This window comes from Ornithorhynchus anatinus, chromosome X1 (assembly GCF_004115215.2).
Source record: "Ornithorhynchus anatinus isolate Pmale09 chromosome X1, mOrnAna1.pri.v4, whole genome shotgun sequence".
NCBI classification, from domain to species: Eukaryota; Metazoa; Chordata; class Mammalia; order Monotremata; family Ornithorhynchidae; genus Ornithorhynchus; species Ornithorhynchus anatinus.
Window position 1 is genome coordinate 63125699 of NC_041749.1, and position 22041 is coordinate 63147739.

A 22041-nucleotide genomic window follows, 5' to 3' on the forward strand; every position below is an offset into this window, starting at 1 on the left:
AACCCATTGAGTTGGAGGAGTTTTCCATAGGATTGGAAGCCTAGTGACACCAGCTTCCAGATCTCTATTCTGTCCTCAAGCAAGGCAGCATTGAATAAGTGGAATAGGATGGGATATCTACCCAGTCCTTGGATTTGGAAAATTTCAGGCAGGGCACCTTCATTCGGAATTCACTCTTAATGATACCACCCTGGTTTAACCTTAAGAATTTAGTGAACTTCTTAGGGCAGCAAAGTTTGCTTAGCTGTTTCCAGAGCCCAGATGGTTGATAGTGTTAAATGAATTTATTGATCTCTGAATATGGGATAGAGACAGGGCCACCCAGTGGAAAGAGCATGGCACTGGGAGTCAGATCCAGCTTCTAGTCTCAGCTCTGTCACTGTCCTGCTGTGTACCCTTGGGCAAGTTGTTTTGCATGTGACTTGTAAGACTTCAGTTGTTGATTTGCTCCCCCATCCACCTCCTAGGTGAAGCTACCCTTTTGTTCTTTAATGAGCTAGTTTAGCTCAAAAAGGCAGGTGTTACTTCCTTCCACAAACTTTGATTTTCATTAGCAACGTAATGTTGAAAAATTTTTATAACTGGAAATATTGCACATTTATATATCCATCCCACGGCAAGTCACTGACATTATTGCATGTGTGGCACCATAAATGATTTCTGTCAAATGCTAATTACCACTTGCTCCAGAGTAAAGTTTGGCCCAAAACAATATCATTCTAAAATTCTTAGGCCTTAGAGGGACCATTCTAACAATAGCTTTGAATAAGTGTGTTCTATCATTTTTCAACTATTTAAAATCATTCTGAATATGCAGCTGAAACTAATTATAAATTGCAAGAATATGGATAGTTGCATTGTTCATTGTCAAATTTTAATATCTTAAAATACAGGTGTCTTTAAACCAAATCTCTGATATGATTTGAATAAGGAGTTCAAAGAGGTGCATTCTCTTGAGTTTAACCACCAGGAGAATAATTTAGAGGCTACAGACTAAGTAGTGTGGCCTAATGGAAAGAGCACCAGCCTGGGAATCAGAAGTACTGAGTTCTAATCCTGGCTTCTTTTGTTAGGGCAGGTGACAATTTTTTTTAGTACTTAATAAGCATTTACCATGTGCCCAACCCTGTGCTAAGTGCTGAAGTAGATACAAGATAATAAGATTGGACACGATCCCTCTCCCACATGGAATCATGATCTAAAAGGTAGGAAAAGCAGGTCTCCCACCCCCATTTTACAGATGAGGAAACTGAGGCATAGAGAGGCTAAGTGACTTGCTCAAAGCCAGACATCAGGCCAATGGCAGAGCTAGGATTAGAACCCAGGACTCCTGAATCCCAGACCCATGATCTTTCCACTAGAAAACTATTTAATCTTAGTTCTTAATTTATTGAGACAGTAGGAAAATCAGCAAAGCCAAAATTGAAGTCTTGTTTGATGTGTGCAAGTGTTACTCTTTCCCACGTCACCCAGCTATACATTTAAATAATAATAATAATGATTATAGTATTTGTTAAGCGCTTACTATGTGCCAAGCACTGTAATAAGTGCTGGGGTGGATACAAGCAAATCAGGTTGGATACAGTCCCTTTCCCATGTGGGGCTCTAAGTCTCAATCCCCATTTTACAGATGAGGTAACTGAGGCACAGAGAAGTGAAGTGATTTGCCCAAGGTCACACAGCAGACGTGGCAGAGCTGGGATTAGAACCCATGATCTTTTGACTCCCAGGCCTGTGCTGTATCCTCTATGCCATGCTAGACTGGGCTATGCTTATTGCCCATATGCTTATTGTTGTATGCTTGAAAATCTCCAAGTTAAGGAAAATTGGCATTATAGTAGTCACTGTCCATTACTGTGGACATAGAGTGTGCTGTATCCAAACAGGCTTGCATTGTCAGGAGGTCATTGCTTAAATTATTTCTAGTCATTATTGAGTATGTAATGGTAGGTATTATGAAGAGTGGGTGGATTTCACGTAATATTTATTGAATGCTTACTGTGTGCAGAGTATTGTACTAAGCACTTAGGAAAACTTTGTCAGTCACTACAATAGAAGTTGGTAGACATGTTCCCTGCCTACAAGGAAATTAAAGTCTAGATGGGGAGACACTTGTTAATATAAATAAAAAATTATAGATATGTACATAAGTGCTGTGGGACTGAGGATATCAAGTGCTTAAAGGGTACAGATCCAAATGTCTAGGCAATGTAGAAGGGAGAGGTAGTGTAGGAAATGAAGACTTAGGGAAGGCCTCTTGGAGGAGATATGTTTTTAATAAGGCTTTGAAAATGGCTAGAGTGATGATCTGTCATATATGGGGCTGCGTGGGTAGGTGTTTATAGGCCAGAGGGAGGACATGGTAAAGGTGTCAGGGGTGAGATAGATGAGAGCTAGGTACAGTAAGTATGTTGGCATTAAAGGAGCCAAGTGAGCAGGCTGGGTTCTAGTAGGAAATCAGTGAGGTAAGGTAGGAGAGGGCAAGCTGACTGAGCTTTAAAGCCGGTGGTAAGAAGTTTCTCTCTGATGTGGAAGTGAATGGGCAACCGTTGAAGGTTTTGGAGGATTGGGGAGATGTGAATTGACTTTTTATTTTAGAAAAATTCTCCAGGTAGCAGAGTGAAGTAAGGACTGTCTAGCATGGAGCAAGGCAGGGAGGTCAATTATTAGGTTGATGCAGTAGTCAAGGTGGGATATGATGAAATGCTTGGATCAGCAAAGCAGCAGTGTGGTTGGAGAGGAAAGGGAAGATTTAAGCATTGTTGTGAAGGTAGAAATGACATGATTTGGTGATGGCTTGAATGAGAGAGATGAGTCGAGAATTATGCCAAGGTTACAGGCTTGTAAGGTCATTGTGGACAGGGAACTTTAGTGGGGAGAGCAAGGGCTTTGGAGTCAGAGGTCGTGGATTCTAATCCTGGCTCTACCACTTGCCAGCTGTGTGACTTTGGGCAAGTCACTTGACTTCTCTGTGCCTCAATTCCTTCATCTGTAAAATGGGGATTAAGACTGAGCCCAGTCTCCGCTCTCAACTCCACCCTCTCTACTCATCTCGACTCTCTCGCCCCCCTTTCCCTCCGCCGCTCTCGCTCCACTAACCCACAGCCCTGGATCACCTCCTCCGTCCGCCTCCTACGCTCCTATGCTCGAGCTGCTGAGCGCTGCTGGCGAAAGTCCAAGCACCAAGCCGACCTCACACACTTCAAATTTATCCTTTCCTGCCTTAACTCTGCCCTCTCCTCCGCCAGGCAAAGCTTCTTCTCCTCCCTCATCGACACCCATGCCCGTCACCCCCACCGATTGTTCCGGACCTTTAACTCTCTCCTTAGGCCCCCTGTTCCTCCCCCTCCCCCATCTCTCACCCCCAATGATCTGGCCACCTATTTCCTCACGAAAATCAACACGATCAGGTCTGAGCTCCCCAAAGTCACCCCTCCGCCTCTCCCCTCCCCCCCACCAACCCCCTCCCCTACTTTCCCATCCTTCCCTGCAGTATCCTCAGAGGAGATCTCCTCCCTCCTCGCAAGTGCCACCCCCTCCACCTGCGCCTCGGACCCCATTCCCTCTCACCTTCTTAAAACCATCGCCCCTGCCCTCCTCCCTTCCTTAACTTCTATTTTTAACCACTCAATCTCCAAGGGCTCCTTCCCCTCTGCCTTCAAACATGCCCACGTCTCCCCCATCCTAAAAAAACCCGCTCTTGACCCCACTTCCCCCTCCAGTTATCGTCCTATCTCCCTACTACCCTTCCTTTCCAAAATCCTAGAACGAGTCATCTACAATCGATGCTTAGAATTCCTTAACTCCCATTCTCTCCTAGACCCCCTCCAATCTGGCTTCCGTCCCCTCCACTCTACCGATACTGCTCTCTCTAAAGTCACCCATGACCTCCTTCTTGCCAAATCCAATGGCTCCTACTCCATTCTGATCCTCCTTGACCTCTCTGCTGCCTTTGACACTGTCAACCATCCCCTCCTCCTCCATACCTTATCTCACCTTGGCTTCACGGACTCTGTCCTCTCCTGGTTCTCCTCTTACCTCTCTGGCCGGTCATTCTTGGTCTCCTTCGCTGGAGCCTCCTCCCCCTCCCATCCTTTAACTGTTGGAGTTCCTCAAGGGTCAGTTCTTGGCCCTCTTCTGTTCTCCATTTACACTCACTCCCTCGGTGAACTCATTCGCTCTCACGGCTTTGACTACCATCTCTACGCAGATGACACGCAGATCTACATCTCCGCCCCTGTCCTCTCCCCCTCCCTTCAGGCTCGCATCTCCTCCTGCCTCCAGGACATCTCCACCTGGATGTCGGCCCACCACCTAAAACTCAACATGAGCAAGACTGAGCTCCTCATCTTCCCTCCCAAACCCGGTCCTCTCCCAGACTTCTCTATCACCGTGGATGGCACGACCATCCTTCCCGTCTCTCAGGCCCGCAATCTTGGTGTCATCCTTGACTCGTCCCTCTCGTTCACCCCACACATCCTATCCGTTACCGAGACCTGCCGGTTTCACCTCTACAATATCGCCAAGATCCGCCCTTTCCTCTCCACCCAAACGGCTACCTTACTGTTACGGGCTCTCGTTATATCCCGGCTAGACTACTGTGTCAGCCTTCTCTCTGACCTCCCTTCCTCCTCTCTCGCCCCACTCCGGTCTATTCTTCACTCCGCTGCCCGGCTCATCTTCCTGCAGAAACGATCTGGGCATGTCACTCCCCTTCTTAAACAACTCCAGTGGTTGCCTATCGACCTCCGCTCCAAACAAAAACTCCTCACTCTAGGCTTCAAGGCTCTCTATCACCTTGCCCCTTCTTACCTCTCCTCCCTTCTCTCTTTCTACCGCCCACCCCGCACGCTCCGCTCCTCTGCCGCCCACCTCCTCACCGTCCCTCGGTCTCGCCTATCCCGCCGTCGACCCCCGGGTCACGTCCTCCCGCCGTCCTGGAACGCCCTCCCTCCTCACCTCCGCCAAACTGATTCTCTTTCCCTCTTCAAAACCCTACTTAAAAATCACCTCCTCCAAGAGGCGTTCCCAGACTGAGCTCCTCTTCCCCCTCTACTCCCTCTGCCATCCCCCCTTTACCTCTCCGCAGCTAAAGCCTCATTTTCCCCTTTTCCCTCTGCTCCTCCACCTCTCCCTTCCCATCCCCACAGCACTGTACTCGTCCGCTCAACTGTATATATTTTCGTTACCCTATTTATTTTGTTAATGAATTGTACATCGCCTTGATTCTATTTAGTTGCCATTGTTTTTATGAGATGTTCTACCCCTTGACGCTGTTTATTGCCATTGTTCTTGTCTGTCCGTCTCCCCCGATTAGACTGTAAGCCCGTCAAACGGCAGGGACTGTCTCTATCTGTTGCCGACTTGTTCATCCCAAGCGCTTAGTACAGTGCTCTGCACATAGTAAGCGCTCAATAAATACTATTGAATGAATGAATGAATGAAAACCTGATAGCCTTGTATCTATCCCAGTGCTTAGAACAGTGCTTGGCACGTAGTAAGTGCTTAACAAATGCCATCATTGTTATTATTATTATTACCAACTCTGATGTATTGTACTCTCCTAAATGCTTAGTACAGTGCTCTTCACATAGTACAGTGTTCAATAAATAGAATTGATCAATTAAAAGGGAGGATGATGATGTCTACAGTGATGGAAAGACAGGGAGGACAGGTTTCAATGGGAAGATAACTAGGGATATCATATTTGTAGATGAAGCTTGCTGATATTCTGATTTCATTTTCTGATTCCAATCTCCACGTGTGTTTCTCCTGGGTCAGAGTTAGTTTGTAGTCCAGTTTAGCGACTTGTTTCTGCAGAGTTGACCTCACTCTACATAAAGACTTTTGGATCATTTTCCCTCTAGACTATAAGTCATTATGGGTAGGGAATGTGTCTGTTTATTGTTAGACTGTATTCTCCCAAGCACTTAGTACAGTGCTCTGCACACAGTATGCACTCAATAAGTATGATTGACTAACTAAAAAAGGAAGCTGAAGTTTCCAGTGAAAATTATTTAGATTAAAAATTCATTAATGTTCTTCAGATTATCTGCATTTTAGTAGTTTTATATGTGTGTTGAAAAATGCCTCACATGAACTTTAATTTCAGACTGGATATCATTTATCTCTTCTCTCCTCTTTAAATTCTTATTCCTCTCATGTTTCATGTTTCCTGACAATAGACATTTTGCTACTCCTGGAAGTGGGAGGGAGCAATACCCTTTCAGTTGGTCCTTGCCATCCAATGAACACTAGATAGCTAACGGACAAGCTCAAAAATTATGATTACCTTTCTTTCCAGTTCTCCATTTCAATTATTTCTTCTCCAGCACTACTGATATTTACTATTAAAATTGTCTGTCTCGTATCCAAACCTCATGCCTCCTAATCCATTACAGGAAATCTAGAGTTATTTCCCACTAGAATGATCAAAACCAGCTTGGATGACTATCGGGAAATAAAAGTGTATGAAATCTAGAATGCTTTAGATATCCAAAATCAATTTAGAGCTAACTCAGAGTCACATTAATAAATTCTTCTCTGCTGTTGAAAGATCATCTATCTTTCTTTTGGTGCTCATCCTGTGTTTTCTCCAAAGCAAACATGCAAATGTACATTTGCAGTTCTTGAAACAGATAATCCATTTTTAGCAAGCACTTTTCAAATAAACTTGCTTCCCGTCTGCTCTTCTGGTTAGTTTGATAAAATTGACAAGCAGATTGTGTCAAAAGGAAATATCCTGATCTTAATTGTAAGTTAAATCTCCCTTAATCCAAGAGAGCATTTGAGATTCTGTCCAAGTGTTCAATTTCCCAGGCCGCTGAGGTCTGTGAATTTCTTTCCCCAGCCTCCAGGCTGCTGCAGCACAAGTCAGCATAGCTAATGCAGATAGATCTTTCTGTCTCTCTGTCTGTCTGTCTCTGTCTATCCCTCTTCCTCTCTCTCCTATCCCGTTTCCCTCTCTGCCTCTCTATTTTCTCTTTCCCTCCCACTCTCCCTCCCCCATTCCTTTTTCTGATCCATCTCCCCCTACCTACCACCACCACCACCACTCTCTCTCTCTCTCTCTCTCTCTTTCCCAGCTTTGATTCGTTATGAATAGACTGGTAACTCTAGTGCTAGGAAGAAATCTGACATAACTCTGAAGATGTCCATATTATGATGAAACACCTTGGGATTTTTTTAAGGAAAAGGTAATAATTATATTCTAATGTTTATTTTTCCCTTGTTGCCATTTTTCAGGACTGCCAGTCCCAAAGAGGAGCCCAAAGTCGGTAAGTACTTCTTAGCTACTCTATTCTTGGGTCTGGGGGATTGGTTTATTTACTTGGCTTTGCTGTATGTGTTTTGAGGTGGTTCAGAGCAAAAGGGGATTATAGATAATTTTATTAAATTGTGGGTATCTATTTGGTGAAGCAGAGATTGTTTTGAATCGCAGGGAGGAGATTTGAAAGCAAGTTGTAACGGTCAAAATGAAACATGACAGAAAATAAAAACTCTCCTTCCAGCTGATGAGTTTTTGAGCTGCTTTAACTTGAAATAAATGGCACTGATGCCTTTGAATGAGGCTCCACCTTTTCTCCAAGTAATGCTCCTCTCCATCTTGTTCCTAGCTTTGAACATTTTGTTATTCATTCACTGGGTTTTTTCAGGCTGCAGAAAATGAATTATTTACAAAATAAAAATCTCATAGGTTTTAAAAATAAAGATTCTCAGTTTACATTTTATGGAGGATAGCATTTGGTGCCATTGCCTTGAGAATGAGATGTTTCCCAGCTAGGTAATAAATCCTTTGTTGTTTTCCTGATTTTAGCAGCATTATGCTGCAGATGTGGGATCCTTTTAAAAAAATTCAATATTTCACTGTCCCTTTCTAATCAGGTTTCCCTGTAGGACTGTTACCTATTTGACATGTTAGCTAATAGCCTAAGAGGTTATAGTAGGAAGTACTATAATGAAAGCTCAGCTCTCAGGGCATTGCTAATAAAAGAGTATCTTTTTCATGTTAAATTTATTATGTGATGTTAGGACTTTCTGATTCTTTGAAATAAGGTTAAGAAGAGTATATCTATCTGCTGAAGATTTTTGGAGATTGTTTTATTTAAGCTCTCAGCCTGTGAAACCTTATAAAACTTTGTAGGCTGCCTGCTAAAAGCGTAGCTAACTACAACTGATTTTGCTTCTTCTCTTTGCAAAAACCCTTGAGAGAGAGAGAGAGAGAGGCAAGGTTATTAGGAAAATAAAATGAAGTGTCTGATGTTTTTTGTCTCAATGTACATTTTCTATTAATCCAAAGAGAACACCCTAAAATAATGTGATTCCAGTGGCTTAGAGCTGTGCTGATAATGTCACATGATTTAAGGCCTCTAATATTGTCAGTTTGCATTAATATTGAGACTGGCAAGTTCAGTTTTTTGCTCACACTTAAAGCACAAAAATGCCGGATCGTGTGTGTGTGCTTTCTGTGACAGCCAAAGATTAATGTGGCCTTTGGCAAAATAGAAAAAAAAATGTGTAAAATGTGCTTTGAGGGCCACAAATTAATGTGACACAAATTTTCCCTTTAGCCAAGAAACATATATTGATGTATGGAATTACTTATAACCACATGGGAAATAAACAGTATACATTCTGAGCAGAATCTATTTGCAGTTTTTAAAAGGTAGCAAGAAATCAGGTAAAATGGAATCTGCCTATTCATTTTAGATCATGTTGAACATTTTCCTCATGAAAATCATTCATGTAGAGTTATTTGCATTTCTTCCTTATCTAATGTCCTTTTATTCTACTGAGAGGGTATCGGACAGGTGTTGAGGTGGGCTCTTCAAATAATTTAGAAGTCTAGTTACAGAGTTTATAATAGGGGTTATTTTTGTTAAAAACTATTTCATTAGTAGCAAGCATATTGCTTGTGCAGAGTTCATGGGGAGAAAAAGCCTCCTTAACTGCTTTGCACACAGCGTGATTACTGTTAATTACCTCAATCCAAGATAGTAATATTGTTGTTCTAGAAAAAAAAGAGTTGTTCCTGATCACACTTGAAACAGGCCATTTTCTGAGGTAGCCCTGAGCTGGAGGTTATGACTTTCCTCGTGTACATCCTTGTTCCTGTCTTAAATCTTTTCTTAAATAGTAAAGGGACTGTATTTGACATATTTACTCTTCCTGGCTTCTATGATTAATGTGATCCATTTACAGATTGGTTTCTATGTTAATGAGACTTCCTTTTTCTAATTTATTTTTTGCTTTCAATTTCTGTATTTCATCATACCATGGAGAAGAAAATAGTTGCAGAAGTTCCTAGTAGGGCAAGTGAGAGGACAGCAGGTGAAAAGGCAGAAGGATATTAGTTGTAATCATTTCTTAGGGGCAATGTGGTAGACTCTACATACCATGGATGTTGTAATGTAAAATTGCCAACAGTTATGGAACTTTCTTTGCTAGTCAGTGGTCATTCCAGCAGTATATCAGCTTGATGATGTTTACCTTGAGTAGTAGTTTTGAGCATATTTTTAATACTGTCCTTAGGTTTCTAGGAGAAAAGAGGAAAATGTGTTTTTGTCTTTGTTTTCCTTTTTTTTCTTTTCCTATAAGAATAATTGTATTAAGATGTTGAAATTGTATTTGTACACATATATAGGGCAGGGGCAATACACTTTAAATGAATAGGAGACAAAATGTGGTTTTCAGTGTAAGCCATGTTATTTCTGCTTTAATGTATTGAAAAAACAAAATGAACTTCCCAGAATATTTCAGCCTGTTCCCTGAATCCCGGTGCTTCCTCCCAACCCTGTAACAAATGACAGTGGCTTAAAACTGTATGTGGAATGAAGAGTCAAGGGTCAGAGTAGTGTTGATCAGCAATAAACATAGATGATTGGAGACATCTCATTTAGCCAATAGCTACCACCTCCTCTCCATCAAAATATTTTGCCACAGCCTCTAATAAATGTCTAGATTGCTTGGTTTCATTTTTATTTTACTGCTGACTTTGTCAGCGCCTTGAATGAAGGACTAATGAGTAGTAAAATGAATGATGTGACAGGATGGGAGAAGCTGGATGAACCATTAAAAAAAAAAAGAAAAAAGATTCTTACCTCAAAGCCAGACATTTCACTACTGCTTCTCATATAACACAAAACATCCTGAACAACAGTGTCAAGGCTCTCCATCAGCTGATCCCCTCCTAGCTATCTGTTCTTATTTTCTGCTACAATCAGTTCAAGCTTTTCACTCCTCCCAAGCCAACCTCCTACCTGCTTCTCAAATTTAACTTCCCCACTTCCAAACCACTGCTTTCACCATTCCCTCTACCTGGAATGCCCTAGGCAATAGGTCTCTCCCTTCCCACCTTCCTCAAAAGTCACCTCCTTCAGGAGACATTCCCTTATTAATCCCCCTAATTGTTCTTTCATTTTCCTTGACACTCATGTGTTTTATTAACCTTTATTATTAATGTCAACTATCTCACCCAGCTGTGGTATAATTTGTCAATAATTATTGCCTTGCCGATTCAATTCTAAGATCCAGGAGGGCAAGAATTACATCTTTAATTTGTATGATGACTAAGTGCCTAGTACAGTGCTCTGCATGTAGTAAGTACTTAGTATGTATTGTTGTACTGGTGAGACCATCCTCACACATAAATTCCTCTTTCCTGAACCCACATACTCATAGAGGGCTTTATCGGATTTTTCCAAAGTTTTGTATGAACTTAAATGCACTTTCTTGTACAATCAGTGCACTTCCTCTCATCTCTTCTGCTTTTTTGTCCCCCTTCTCCCATCCCACTCCCCCATTACTTTCCCCAGAAGCATTTCATTGTATCAAGGACTCCCCTAACTATGGGGGTCCCTCAAGGTTCAGTTCTGGGTGCCCTTCTATTTTCCATCTTCACTCCCTCCCTTGGAGAACTCATTCACTCCCATAGCTTCAACTACCATCTCTATGTGGATGATTCCCAAATCCACTTCTCCAGCCTAGCTCTCTCTCCTTCACTGTAGTCTCATATTTCCTCCTGCCTTCGGGGCATCTCTACTTGGATGACCCTCCAACATCTCAGCTTAACATGCCCAAAGCAGAACTCCTCATCTTCTCACCCAAACCCTGTCCTCCCCCTTTCTTTCCCATCACTGTAGTTAGCATCACCATCCTCCCTGTCTCAAAAGCCCATAACCTTGGCATTATCCTCAACTCATCTCTCCCATTCAATCCACATATTAAAGATGTCACCATATTCTGTTGGTTCTAAATTCCCTATATTTCTGCATTCACAATATTGCTAAAATCTGCCCTTTCCTATCAATCAATGAATGGTATTTATTGAGCACTTACTATGTGCAAAGCACCATAGTAAGTGCTTGGGAGAGTACAATACAACAGAATTAGCAGACACATTACCTGCCTATAATGAGCTTACAGTTTAGAGTGGGGGACAGGCATTAAAATGAATAAATAATTTATAATATATAATGTAAAGATATGTACATAAGTGCTGTGTGGGGTTGGGAGAGGAAAGAATGTCAAATATCCAAAGGTCACAGATCCAAGTGCATATACAATGCAGAAGGGAGAGCGAGCCAGGGAAAAGAGATCTTAATCAAGGAAGATCTCTTGGAGGAGGTGAGACCTTAATAATACTTTGAGTGTGGAGAGAGTTAGAACCTGGCATATATGGAGGTGGAGGGAGTTCCAGGATAGGGGGAGGACTTGGGAAAGGGATCCACAGCGAGATAGATGAGAGCAGGGCACAATGAGTAAGCTGGCACTAGAGGAGTGGAGTGTGCAGGCTAGGCTGTAGAAGGAAATGAGTGAGGTTACGTAGGATGAGGTAAGCTGATTAAGTGCTTTAAAGCGATTGGTAAGGAGTTTTTGTTTGATATGGAGGTGGATGGCTGTAAGCCCGTCAAACGGCAGGGACTGTCTCTATCTGTTGCCGACTTGTTCATTCCAAGCGCTTAGTACATTGCTCTGCACATAGTAAGCACTCAATAAATACTATTGAATGAATATTGGAGGTTCTTGAGGAGTGGGAAGATATGGACTGCAAATTTTGTTGAATAAATGATCTGTGCAGCAGAGTGAAGTATGGACTGGAGTGGGGAGAGAGACGAGGCCGGGAGATCAACGAGGAAGCTGATGCAGTAGTCAAGGTGGGATAGGATAAGTGCTTGGATAAGCATGGTAGTAGTTTGGATGGAGAGGAAAAGGCAGATTTTAGCAATGTTGTGAATTGAAGGTTGAACCATCAGGATTTGGTGACAGATTGAATATGTGGGTGGAATGAGAGATGAGTTGAGGATAGTGGTGTTTTCTACAGTGATGGGAAAGATGGGGGAGGACCAGGTTTTGTGGGAGAAGATAAGGAGTTTAGTTTTGGACATGTTTAATGTCTCCATACAAACTGCTTATATGCTGACCCAAGCACTTATACTATCCCACTTAGCCTCTTACTGACCTCCCTGCCTCCTGTCTCTCCCCACCCCAATCTATACAGTCCATACTTCACTCTAGTGCCTGGATTATTTTCATAAATAAACATTCAGTCCACATTCCCCACTTCTCAAGGCCCTACGGTGATTGCCTAGCCATCTCTGCATCAAACAGAATTTCCTTACAATTGGCTTGCAGTCACCTTGTCCCCTCCTGTTTTACCATGCTGATTTCCTACTACAACCCAGCATTCTCACTTCTCTAACACTAACCACCTCACAGTACCTTGATCTTGCCTAATCTTGCTGCTGACCCCTCAGCCACCTCCCACTTCTGGCCTGGAGCTCCCTCCACCTTTCTATCCAGTGGATCAGCACTTTCCCCACCTTCCAAGCCTTATTAAAATTACATCTCTTTTAAGAGGCCTTCCCCAGACAAGCCCTTATTCCCCCTACTCCCTCGCCCTTCTGCACCACCCTTGTACTTGGATTTGTACCCTTTAAGCACTTGATACTCACCCCACCCTCAGACCCACAGCATTTATGTACATATCCTTAATGTATTTAATAACTATCTTTCCCTCCAGACTGTAGCCCCCCTTTTTTTTTCTCCAATGGTATATGTTAAACATGTACAATATGCCAGGCGCTCTACAAAGCACTGGGGTAGCTACAAACTAATCAGGTTGGATACAGTCCATTACCCACATGGGGTTCATAGTATTAATCCCCATTTTATAGACGAGAGAACTGAAGGCCAGAGAAGTTAAGTGACTTGACCAAGGTCACACAGTAGACAAGTGGCAGAGCCAGGAGCAGAACACAGGTCCTTCTAACTCCCAGACTCATGCTCTATCCATTAGGCCATGCTGCCTCCTTGTGGGCAGGGACCATGTCTACCAACTCTGTTTTATTGTAGTTACCTAAGCACTTAGTACAGTGCTCTGTGCACAATATGTGCTCAATAAGTAATTAGTAGAATTAGCAGTTAAGACACTAAAGCTGAAATGAGAAAATACTTCAAAGGAAGGATTTGGATAGCTGTTTCCCAAACGTGACTTGAGCTTGATGCACTCTGAAACTCATTTTCATAACATTGCCCTAACAGATCATTAGAACGCCCTCCCTCCTCACCTCCGCCAAACTGATTCTCTTTCCCTCTTCAAAACCCTACTTAAAAATCACCTCCTCCAAGAGGCATTCCCAGACTGAGCTCCTCTTCCCCCTCTACTCCCTCTGCCATCCCCCCTTTACCTCTCCGCAGCTAAAGCCTCATTTTCCCCTTTTCCCTCTGCTCCTCCACCTCTCCCTTCCCATCCCCACAGCACTGTACTTGTCCGCTCAACTGTATATATTTTCGTTACCCTATTTATTTTGTTAATGAATTGTACATCGCCTTGATTCTATTTAGTTGCCATTGTTTTTATGAGACGTTCTACCCCTTGACGCTGTTTATTGCCATTGTTCTTGTCTGTCCGTCTCCCCCGATTAGACTGTAAGCCCGTCAAACGGCAGGGACTGTCTCTATCTGTTGCCGACTTGTTCATCCCAAGCGCTTAGTACAGTGCTCTGCACATAGTAAGCGCTCAATAAATAAATACTATTGAATTAGGACAGATCACGCTCCTAGGCAGAAGAGGTATTGTACCTTGTTACTCTCAGGACCACTAGGTTTGGGCATCTGCTTCAACAGGCATTTTCCTTTTAGGATTTATGGTCATAAAGATATCAGTTCAAGGGGGTACTTTTCATTTTAACAGGGCAACTCCTTTGGAAATTTCCCAAAGTTCACATTTTTTTCCTCCCTCCTATTGGTTTGTTTATTTCCCCAAGCCTCACTGAACTTGAAAATATTAGACTTGCCAAGCAGCTAGGAATGCACCAAGCTATAACGCACCAAAGATCACTACATTTCTATGAATTTAATCTTTGAGGTTATTTGAACGTCATAAACTCTACTATGTCATAAACTCGGTGGGGCAGTCTCATTCTAGCTAATGCTAAGGGAGATATAATAGAGCAAAACCTTCAGAGTAAGAGATGAAAAAGTGTCCTGTTGCAGTGCCAAATAAGATAACCAACAAGATGACTCTTGTTTGAGGCCAGTGTAAAATGTTGCCTGTCTTCCAGTACGCCCATTAGATTGTAAGCTCTTCGCAGGCATTGAATCTTCTTATTCTATTGTGCTCTCCCAAGTGCTTAGTAGTACAACGATCTGCATAGAGTAAGTACTTAATAATTTCTGTAGATTAATAAACTTTAAAGGACAATGTGATGAGACAAGTTAGCACTCATTTTTTTTTCTTAAAAGCCTGTTTAGCACTTTCTGTTCACATTGCAGGGAACGGTGGTGCCATAAAACCCCAACGCTCTAATTAGATCTCAAATATAGATTTCCATTTTAGGTTGAAATACTCTAAGTTATTAATGTCAGAAAATAATTGAAATGAGGTGATCTAAATGAAGGTTTTATTGGCAGATATGGGAAGGAACATCCCTATTTGTTGTTCTCTTCAGGGTGTATGTCACTCAGAAATATTTTAATTTTAGTTCTGTTTATAACAATGCTTACAGTGCATTATTCACAGAAAACTGTTTATTTTTATTTACTGCCAATGAAAGCTGAAATTTAGAAATTAAGGATTAGCATAGAAGTTCATCATGACTAAAATAGTTCTTTTATGCTTTTCATAAAGCATACAAAGTTGTGTGGAAAATTGGTTTCTAATGGCTGTCTATGCAGCCCAAATTGGTAAATGATAATAATAATAATAATAATTGTGGTATATGTTAAATGCTTACCATGTGCCAAGCTCTGTACTAAGCACTGGGGCAGAAGCAAGATCATCAGGTCCCAGATGGGGCTCGAGTCTAAAGTAGGCAGGAGAAGAGATATTGAATCCCCATTTTGCAGATGAGGGATCAGAGGCATAGAGATGTTAAGCGACTGGCAGACAAGTAGACAAGTGATGGAGTCAGAATTAGAACCCAGGTTCTCTGACTCCCAGGCCCATGCTCTTTCCACTAGGCCATGCTGCTTCCCGTGATTTTGTAGTTATTTGGTCTATATAGATAGCCCTAATGAACAATGCAGATCTCAAAATAGATTTTTGAGGATGTGAGTGATCTGGTTAAGCTTCCTGAATAGAACAAATTGACCAGGCAGCTGCCTAATAGGCCACTTTCCTTGTGCTGTTGCAAACCCGGGCAATATGTGGCTTTTTTATGTACACTGAAAGGAAAAACAGTTGGAAATGGTTGAAAGTTAAGTAAGAACATTGTTTGAACAGTCTGCTTGAGTAGAACTCAAAAACATTGAGTTTGAATAAGACTGCTAGGATGTATCCATGCAACTTGCTCCAGTTGCCCTTTATTTCTCTCTTGAGGACTTAATCCTTTTAACACTTTTCCCAACACCCAGGAGAACAATTTAGTATTAGTAATGTCAGAGATGAGTCAGTGATGTTTTATGTGAGAGTATTATTTATGACTTCCAAGTATGAAACTATCATAAGGTAGCATGCTCCTTCTTGTACCCTCTTAGGAGCAATATGATTTAGATGGAGAATTGAAATCAACAAAAAGGGGAAAAAAAATCTCAAAATTCAGACCACTTTGGTTGTTTGCAGAGTACTGTTCACTCTGATCTACCATAGACAGTTTTCTTCAATTCCTAACCTCAATGTCCAGGAACAATGCTAAGGAGTTCCAAGAGACATTACGTAACTTTGAAGTGAATTTTGTATTCTTATAAGCTGCTGAAATAAAAGTGTGGGAATCTAAAATTTATTATTTATCAGTGGATATGGTAGCTGGGCAGAATGAATGCTGAAGTGTCGGTTTATTTAGCTCCATTCTGAGCAGCTAATTTCAATTCTGACCCTCTTTTACATGGTGACTTTTAAAGTATGCTCCTTTAAAACAACTGAGGAAATAAAACCACACAGCGTTAATGTAACCCGCTCTTTCAAAAAGAGCAAAACAGTGTGTGGCTGTTATCAGTATGTTTTTCCTGATTTAAATTCTCATGTGTTCAATTTATAGAAAACATTCTTGCAGAAAAAAAATGTTAAAAGATCAATGATTTGTTCCCAAATCTCAGCTTTTAAACATAGTCAATATTCAAATTAGTTAGCCCTTGTGCAGCAAATCTAACCATTGAGGCTTTCATTCATTCATTGATTGTCATATTTATTGAGCACTTACTGTGTGCAGAGCACTGTGTTAAACGCTTGGAAAGTACAATTCAGCAACAAATAGAGACAATCCCTAGCCAACAACAGGCTCACAGTCTAGAAAACTTTCTAGACTTTCTTCTAGTAGTCCCTGTAAAGAAATTGAACTTTTTCTCTTCCCAGTTTTCCCAGGTTTGAGGCAGCAATCCTGAAACTGGAAAAAAAAATGCTGGGATGGGGATAACTGAGCAGGGAAGATGAGTCAGTCCTGGAGAATGGGGAGCGAGAAGTTGAAAAACATATACCTGGCAGGGAGACTGGAAGGTCTTGGTAGAAAGAGGGGCAAGAAGTTGGAGAGTCAGTGCTGTAATGAAGATTTTGGTTGTTAAGTTGCTTAAGAGCAAAGGCTTTACCAATTTTTTATAGAATCTTAGGGCAGTAAGAAACCTTGAAAGGTCACTTAGTCTATTTTCCTCCCTTCTTAATTCATTCTCCTGAAATCTTGAAAAGAACAGTAAGTCAGCCTCCAAAAGAATCCCCAATTAGAAAGCATAATATCCCATGGCCCCCCGTCCTTCCTAAAAATGCTTCAAAATAATTGGCAGCATCTTTTTTAAGCTTGTCCACTGATGCTAGGTTTTAATGAGCTTCCTCCATAATATAATTTAATTGGAATTTTTTTTACCTTTTTTAATACTGTTGGTGCTCGTGGATCTAATGGAACTAAGTGACACATGATACAAGGATAGCCTAATTGAAATCTTCCAAAGCAAATAACATTGAAACATATGTTTTGATGGCTGCATTGCAGCCAGCAACAGGTGGATGATCCTTTATATCAGGGTTTGGTATCCATGCCGAGTGGGTTATGTGAAACGACGGTGCTCGTTTCTTTTTATTAAATAACCCTACACACCAGATTGGGAACTAGGTATGTACTTTGCATTATTAATAACTGTGTCATTTATTAAGTGCTTACTATGTGTTAAGCACTGGGGTAGATACAAGGTTATGAGATTGGACACAGTTCCTGCCATTCAGTGAGAGAGCTCCTAATCTATCTTATCACCATTTTACAGATGAGGAAACCGAGGCTCAAGGCAGTTAAGTGACTTGCTCATGGTTACCCAGTAGGCCAGTGACAGCTGGGACTCCAACACAAGTCTCATCTTTCCCAGTCCTGTGTGCTTTCCCTAAAATGTAGTCCCTGGCCTCTGGGAACTTATCTAATACACATGACAGAAAGACAAGTGTCATTTTGCACTTGTCTAAAATGCAAGGGAGAAGAGGTGGGAGGTGTAGTTTGAGCCTTGGTTCTGTGTCTCCTGACTTTTATAGGGTGAAAAATCAAGCCATTTGTGTCATTTTGTATAGCTTAACAACTTAGAAATGATTATATCAAAGCCGATTCCTCTTGTAACAAACCGTTGTGGTGTATTAGCCAGCCATTCTGTAGTGTAATTTTGTTTTCTTTAATTCCACAACATAGAGACCAGTAGGTTTTGTGATTATATGCTTTCCTTTTTACACGCCCATCTACCTCTCTCTCAATCACCAGGGAACTTATCTGCACCACATGTTAACTGTTAAAGGTAGAAGCCAAAACATTATATATTTATGTATGTGTATGCAAAAATGCTGAACAAAGAGAAAATGATGGAAAAACACCCACATGAAAACCAATAATAACCTTCTGTTCTTTTCTTCTCACTTGCTTACATACAGCAACCGCTGGAAAGGAAAGACAGCCAAAACAGTTCTCAGCATAGTGTTTCTAGTCACCGCAGCACCCACACTGCTTCTCCCATACACAGCACTCAGGTGCTTCCTGACTACACTACGGCCGAAGGACCAGCAGTGGACCTAACAGAAAATTCTGGACAGAAAAAACCAGATCCATTCAAAATCTGGGCTCAGTCCAGGAGCATGTATGAAAGCCGACGTGAGTATACCACAGATTTCTATGGTAGCTTACTATTGTTCTGACTTTAGTGGTAATCATTTTCCTCTTTTAGGCATCACTGCTTTAACTATTTTAGATGTTTTTTGAAAAGATGTGATTTACAGTTTAAGTGAATGTATGCAAATAAAGTTCTAAGGATAAAGATGCAAAAGATCTGCCAAGTTGAATCTGCTGGAAATGCACAGGGAATTAATGTCATTTTGGGGTTGTGTTTTTGTTTTTAAGGAATTTGCTGTTCAAATAAAAGGATTGAATGAAGTTTAGGGTTTTTTTAGAAAAATTCAGTTTAGAGAAGTGAAGATGTTTGCTTTTTCATCAATCATTTTTTGAGCTGTGAGTCAGATGTGTTTTGAGGTCACATTCTTTTTTTCATTATCAACAGTAGTAGCTATGATATGCAATAGAACATAAAATTATTTTTTGTCATCAAGATAAGGAGTAGAAAATTAGATGCTTTTTGCTCTGTTTTTGATTTTTTAAAATGCAGGGTGTTTTTACAGGATATCATTCTATTGATTCAAGACCCAAAACCTACAGTGTGTTGCGTTTCGCTTCGTTTCTATTTCTGAAAAAGCAGCATTTTACAATATATCTTATGTTCTCTTTTGAGGGAAACACAATATTTGCTTCATTTTCATTTCTCTACTTTATGAGGCAGGTTTCAAAGATTATTTGTCAAAATTTATTTTAAGAATAAGGTCTGGATCTTGGGAAAAGTAGACTGAGATTGATCGTTTCTCCAAAGACAGTTACAGTCAGTCCAACTTTAATTGTTGTTAGTTACAGTTAGTTGTAGTTATAGAAGTATTTACTGTCTACTGTGTGCAGAGCACCTGGTATGAAACATCTTGGGAAGTTATTCATTGCTTTCTCCATAAAACAGGAACATCTTGAAACTCAGACTTAGGATCTTCCCAAGTTTAGGATTTGAGGATTGGCCTCATCATTCTTCTCAAGACACTTCTCAAGGGAAGTGTCACTGCCTTTCTCCTGATATAGTACTTAGAATGAAATAGAATCCATCTAAAGCGCTCAAGTAATTACTACATAGATAAAAAGTCAGTTAATGCAAGGAGACAGTTATTGATTCTCCTAAAGTGTGTATATAGAATAGGCAAAGACCTTACTGAAAGCGAAATCCCTGCAACCAACAGTATCACTGCAGTATCAACCTGCAGCCATCCCAGGGCATCAACCCCGTGTTCATTTCTGTGCCTGCGTCCTTTCAAAGGTGTTTGAAATAAGTGTGGTGGTTTCTTTTTAAGAAGTTTAATAATCCTTTTTCTGGACACCCTGTTGATTTCTGGAAAGATCACCCCCTGGGGTATAATGAGATCCTTTAGTCCGTAATGCCTTTCAAACTTTCAATTTTGGGAGACTGATGTTGGAGGAATCAAGGTGGAGGACTAAAGAATATGAAGAGGATGAAGAAGGCTCACAGAAGGAAGTGGACCGAGAGAAAAATAAGAGAGATAGGTTTTTGATTTCTGGTGGTATATGTGAAATGTGTGAAAATATTAGTAGCAGAAAGAATACATCGTTTTAAAATTTCTCTGTCAGGAAAAACTTTCATGGGTTAAGTTAAAAGACTTTGAGGTTATACGAGAGGAGTAGTTAAACAGCAATGTCATATGCTTTACAAATAGTTCCTTACTTAAAAGAAGTTAATCACGCAGTGCAACAGTTTAATTTCAGTTGACTTCCAAGCTGTCTCTTTATTGACCTGGGCCCAGGTTTGTGCTATAATGATAAACACTTGGATTGGATTCAATATATAATCTTGTCTGTGATACAGTAAACTGTGCATAGAAATGCTGGGGCACAGTAGAGTGGATTGCTTGCTGCTACAGTACTCTTGTTTAAAAGCAAGCCTATAGGCTAAGTGCCTTTTTTTGTCTTTGAGGAAAGAAAGATTCTTGAAATTAAGGCCTGCAATCCAGCTTCTCTAATTTTGCTAGAAAATTAAAGTTCTTATGCTAAAGCCAAGCCCTTTGTCCATCGGACTTAGCCAAAGTGGCAACAAATATGAAAAACATTTTCACTTCCTCTGTAGCGCCGGGTACCTAAATAATTAGAATGGCTCAGTGGAAAGAGCCCGGGCTTGGGAGTCAGAGGTTATGAGTTTGAATCCTGGCTCTGCCACTCGTCAGCTGTGTGACTGTGGGCAAGTCACTTAACTTCTCTGGGCCTCAGTTCCCTCATCTGTAAAATGGGGATTAAAACTGTGAGCCTCACGTGGGACAACGTGATTACCCTGTATCTACCCCAGTGCTTAGAACAGTGCTCTGCACACAGCAAGTGCTTAACAAATACCAACATTATTATTATTATTATTATTATTATTAATTAGTTTAAACAAATGTTGAGATTGAAGAACAATTAGTCCCTCACTCCTTAATCAATCCATCAATCAATGGTATTTACTGATCTCAAGCTGTATGCAGAGCACTGTACTAAGTGCTTGGGAGAGTACAGTATAACAGAGTTATAACAAAGCGATGCTATTTCCTGATCTCTGCCCACTCAAGATTTAAAGGTGGCCACGTACCATCCCCTGGGTAGCCATCCCTCAGTTTCTTCTTCTCTGTCCAATCTCCACTCTCTTCAGTTTCTGCTCCATTCAGAGTTGGTAGCCTTCATACAGCGAGTGTAAAGTTCAGAGAATATCCTCCTTAGAGAGGATAATGAAGGTTTGCAGTAGTGAAAAGCCCCAGTAAAGCTTTCTAGGAAGTCCTGAAAAGGAATTGTAGAATGACTTTTGTCCCCTAATGGGCAGTCTACCTTATCCACAGTTCCATCATACCAGCCTTTTAAATGATTGCTACGGATGTTCTGCGTCTGCACACATTGGGAAGGTTGCAGTTTGTCTGTTAAATTTGACAAATGGTTTATTTTCAAGGCAGACATTAAAAACTGGCAAAGCACTCAATGAAAAGAAGGATAATTGAATAGTCTGCCACAGTGAAGTGATTGTAGTTTATCATCACACTTTTCATTGAAAAAATATTGTAGACTGTGCTTTTTGCATTTCACTTTATTATTAAAGTTAATTTCAAGATTAACCCAATCAGCTATCAACATGTTTTTACATGACCTGATTGCTTTGCTTACCGTATCCTGAATGTGGCCATATGTCAAAACAGTGACAAAATGAATTAATCTGAATTGCAGATATGTTAATGAATCCCTTTAATGAGCATCAATATTTAATTAAAAGTTAAGGCAAACACTGTAAAACAATTTTGTAGCTCACTAAAAAAACCTGGTCACCTTTTTATTATTTTAACTTCATTTCTGATCACAAACTGTTTTGGCAAATTGAATTTTTAAAATGTTAGGGTTAGCTGAGCTATAATGTGTAATACTACACTAATAAGGATTTTGAAAGAAAGTAACATCAAATACAATTAAGTGTATGCTAATCAGAATGACTATTTAAAATATATTACTTAAAATCCTTTTAAATAAT

At 40.8% G+C, this 22041-nt stretch overlaps 1 protein-coding gene across 28 annotated transcripts in view; it reads left to right on the forward strand.

The window, feature by feature from the left end:
* MAGI1 (membrane associated guanylate kinase, WW and PDZ domain containing 1) overlaps nt 1–22041 on the forward strand; it is a 613606-nt gene that overhangs the window by 551288 nt on the left and 40277 nt on the right. For all 28 annotated transcript variants that reach the window (XM_029050061.2, XM_029050064.2, XM_029050063.2 and 25 more), the window contains 2 exons: nt 7246–7277; nt 18335–18551. In XM_029050061.2, the coding sequence (XP_028905894.1) occupies nt 7246–7277; nt 18335–18551 (249 nt within the window). The remainder of the gene's footprint in view (nt 1–7245; nt 7278–18334; nt 18552–22041) is intronic.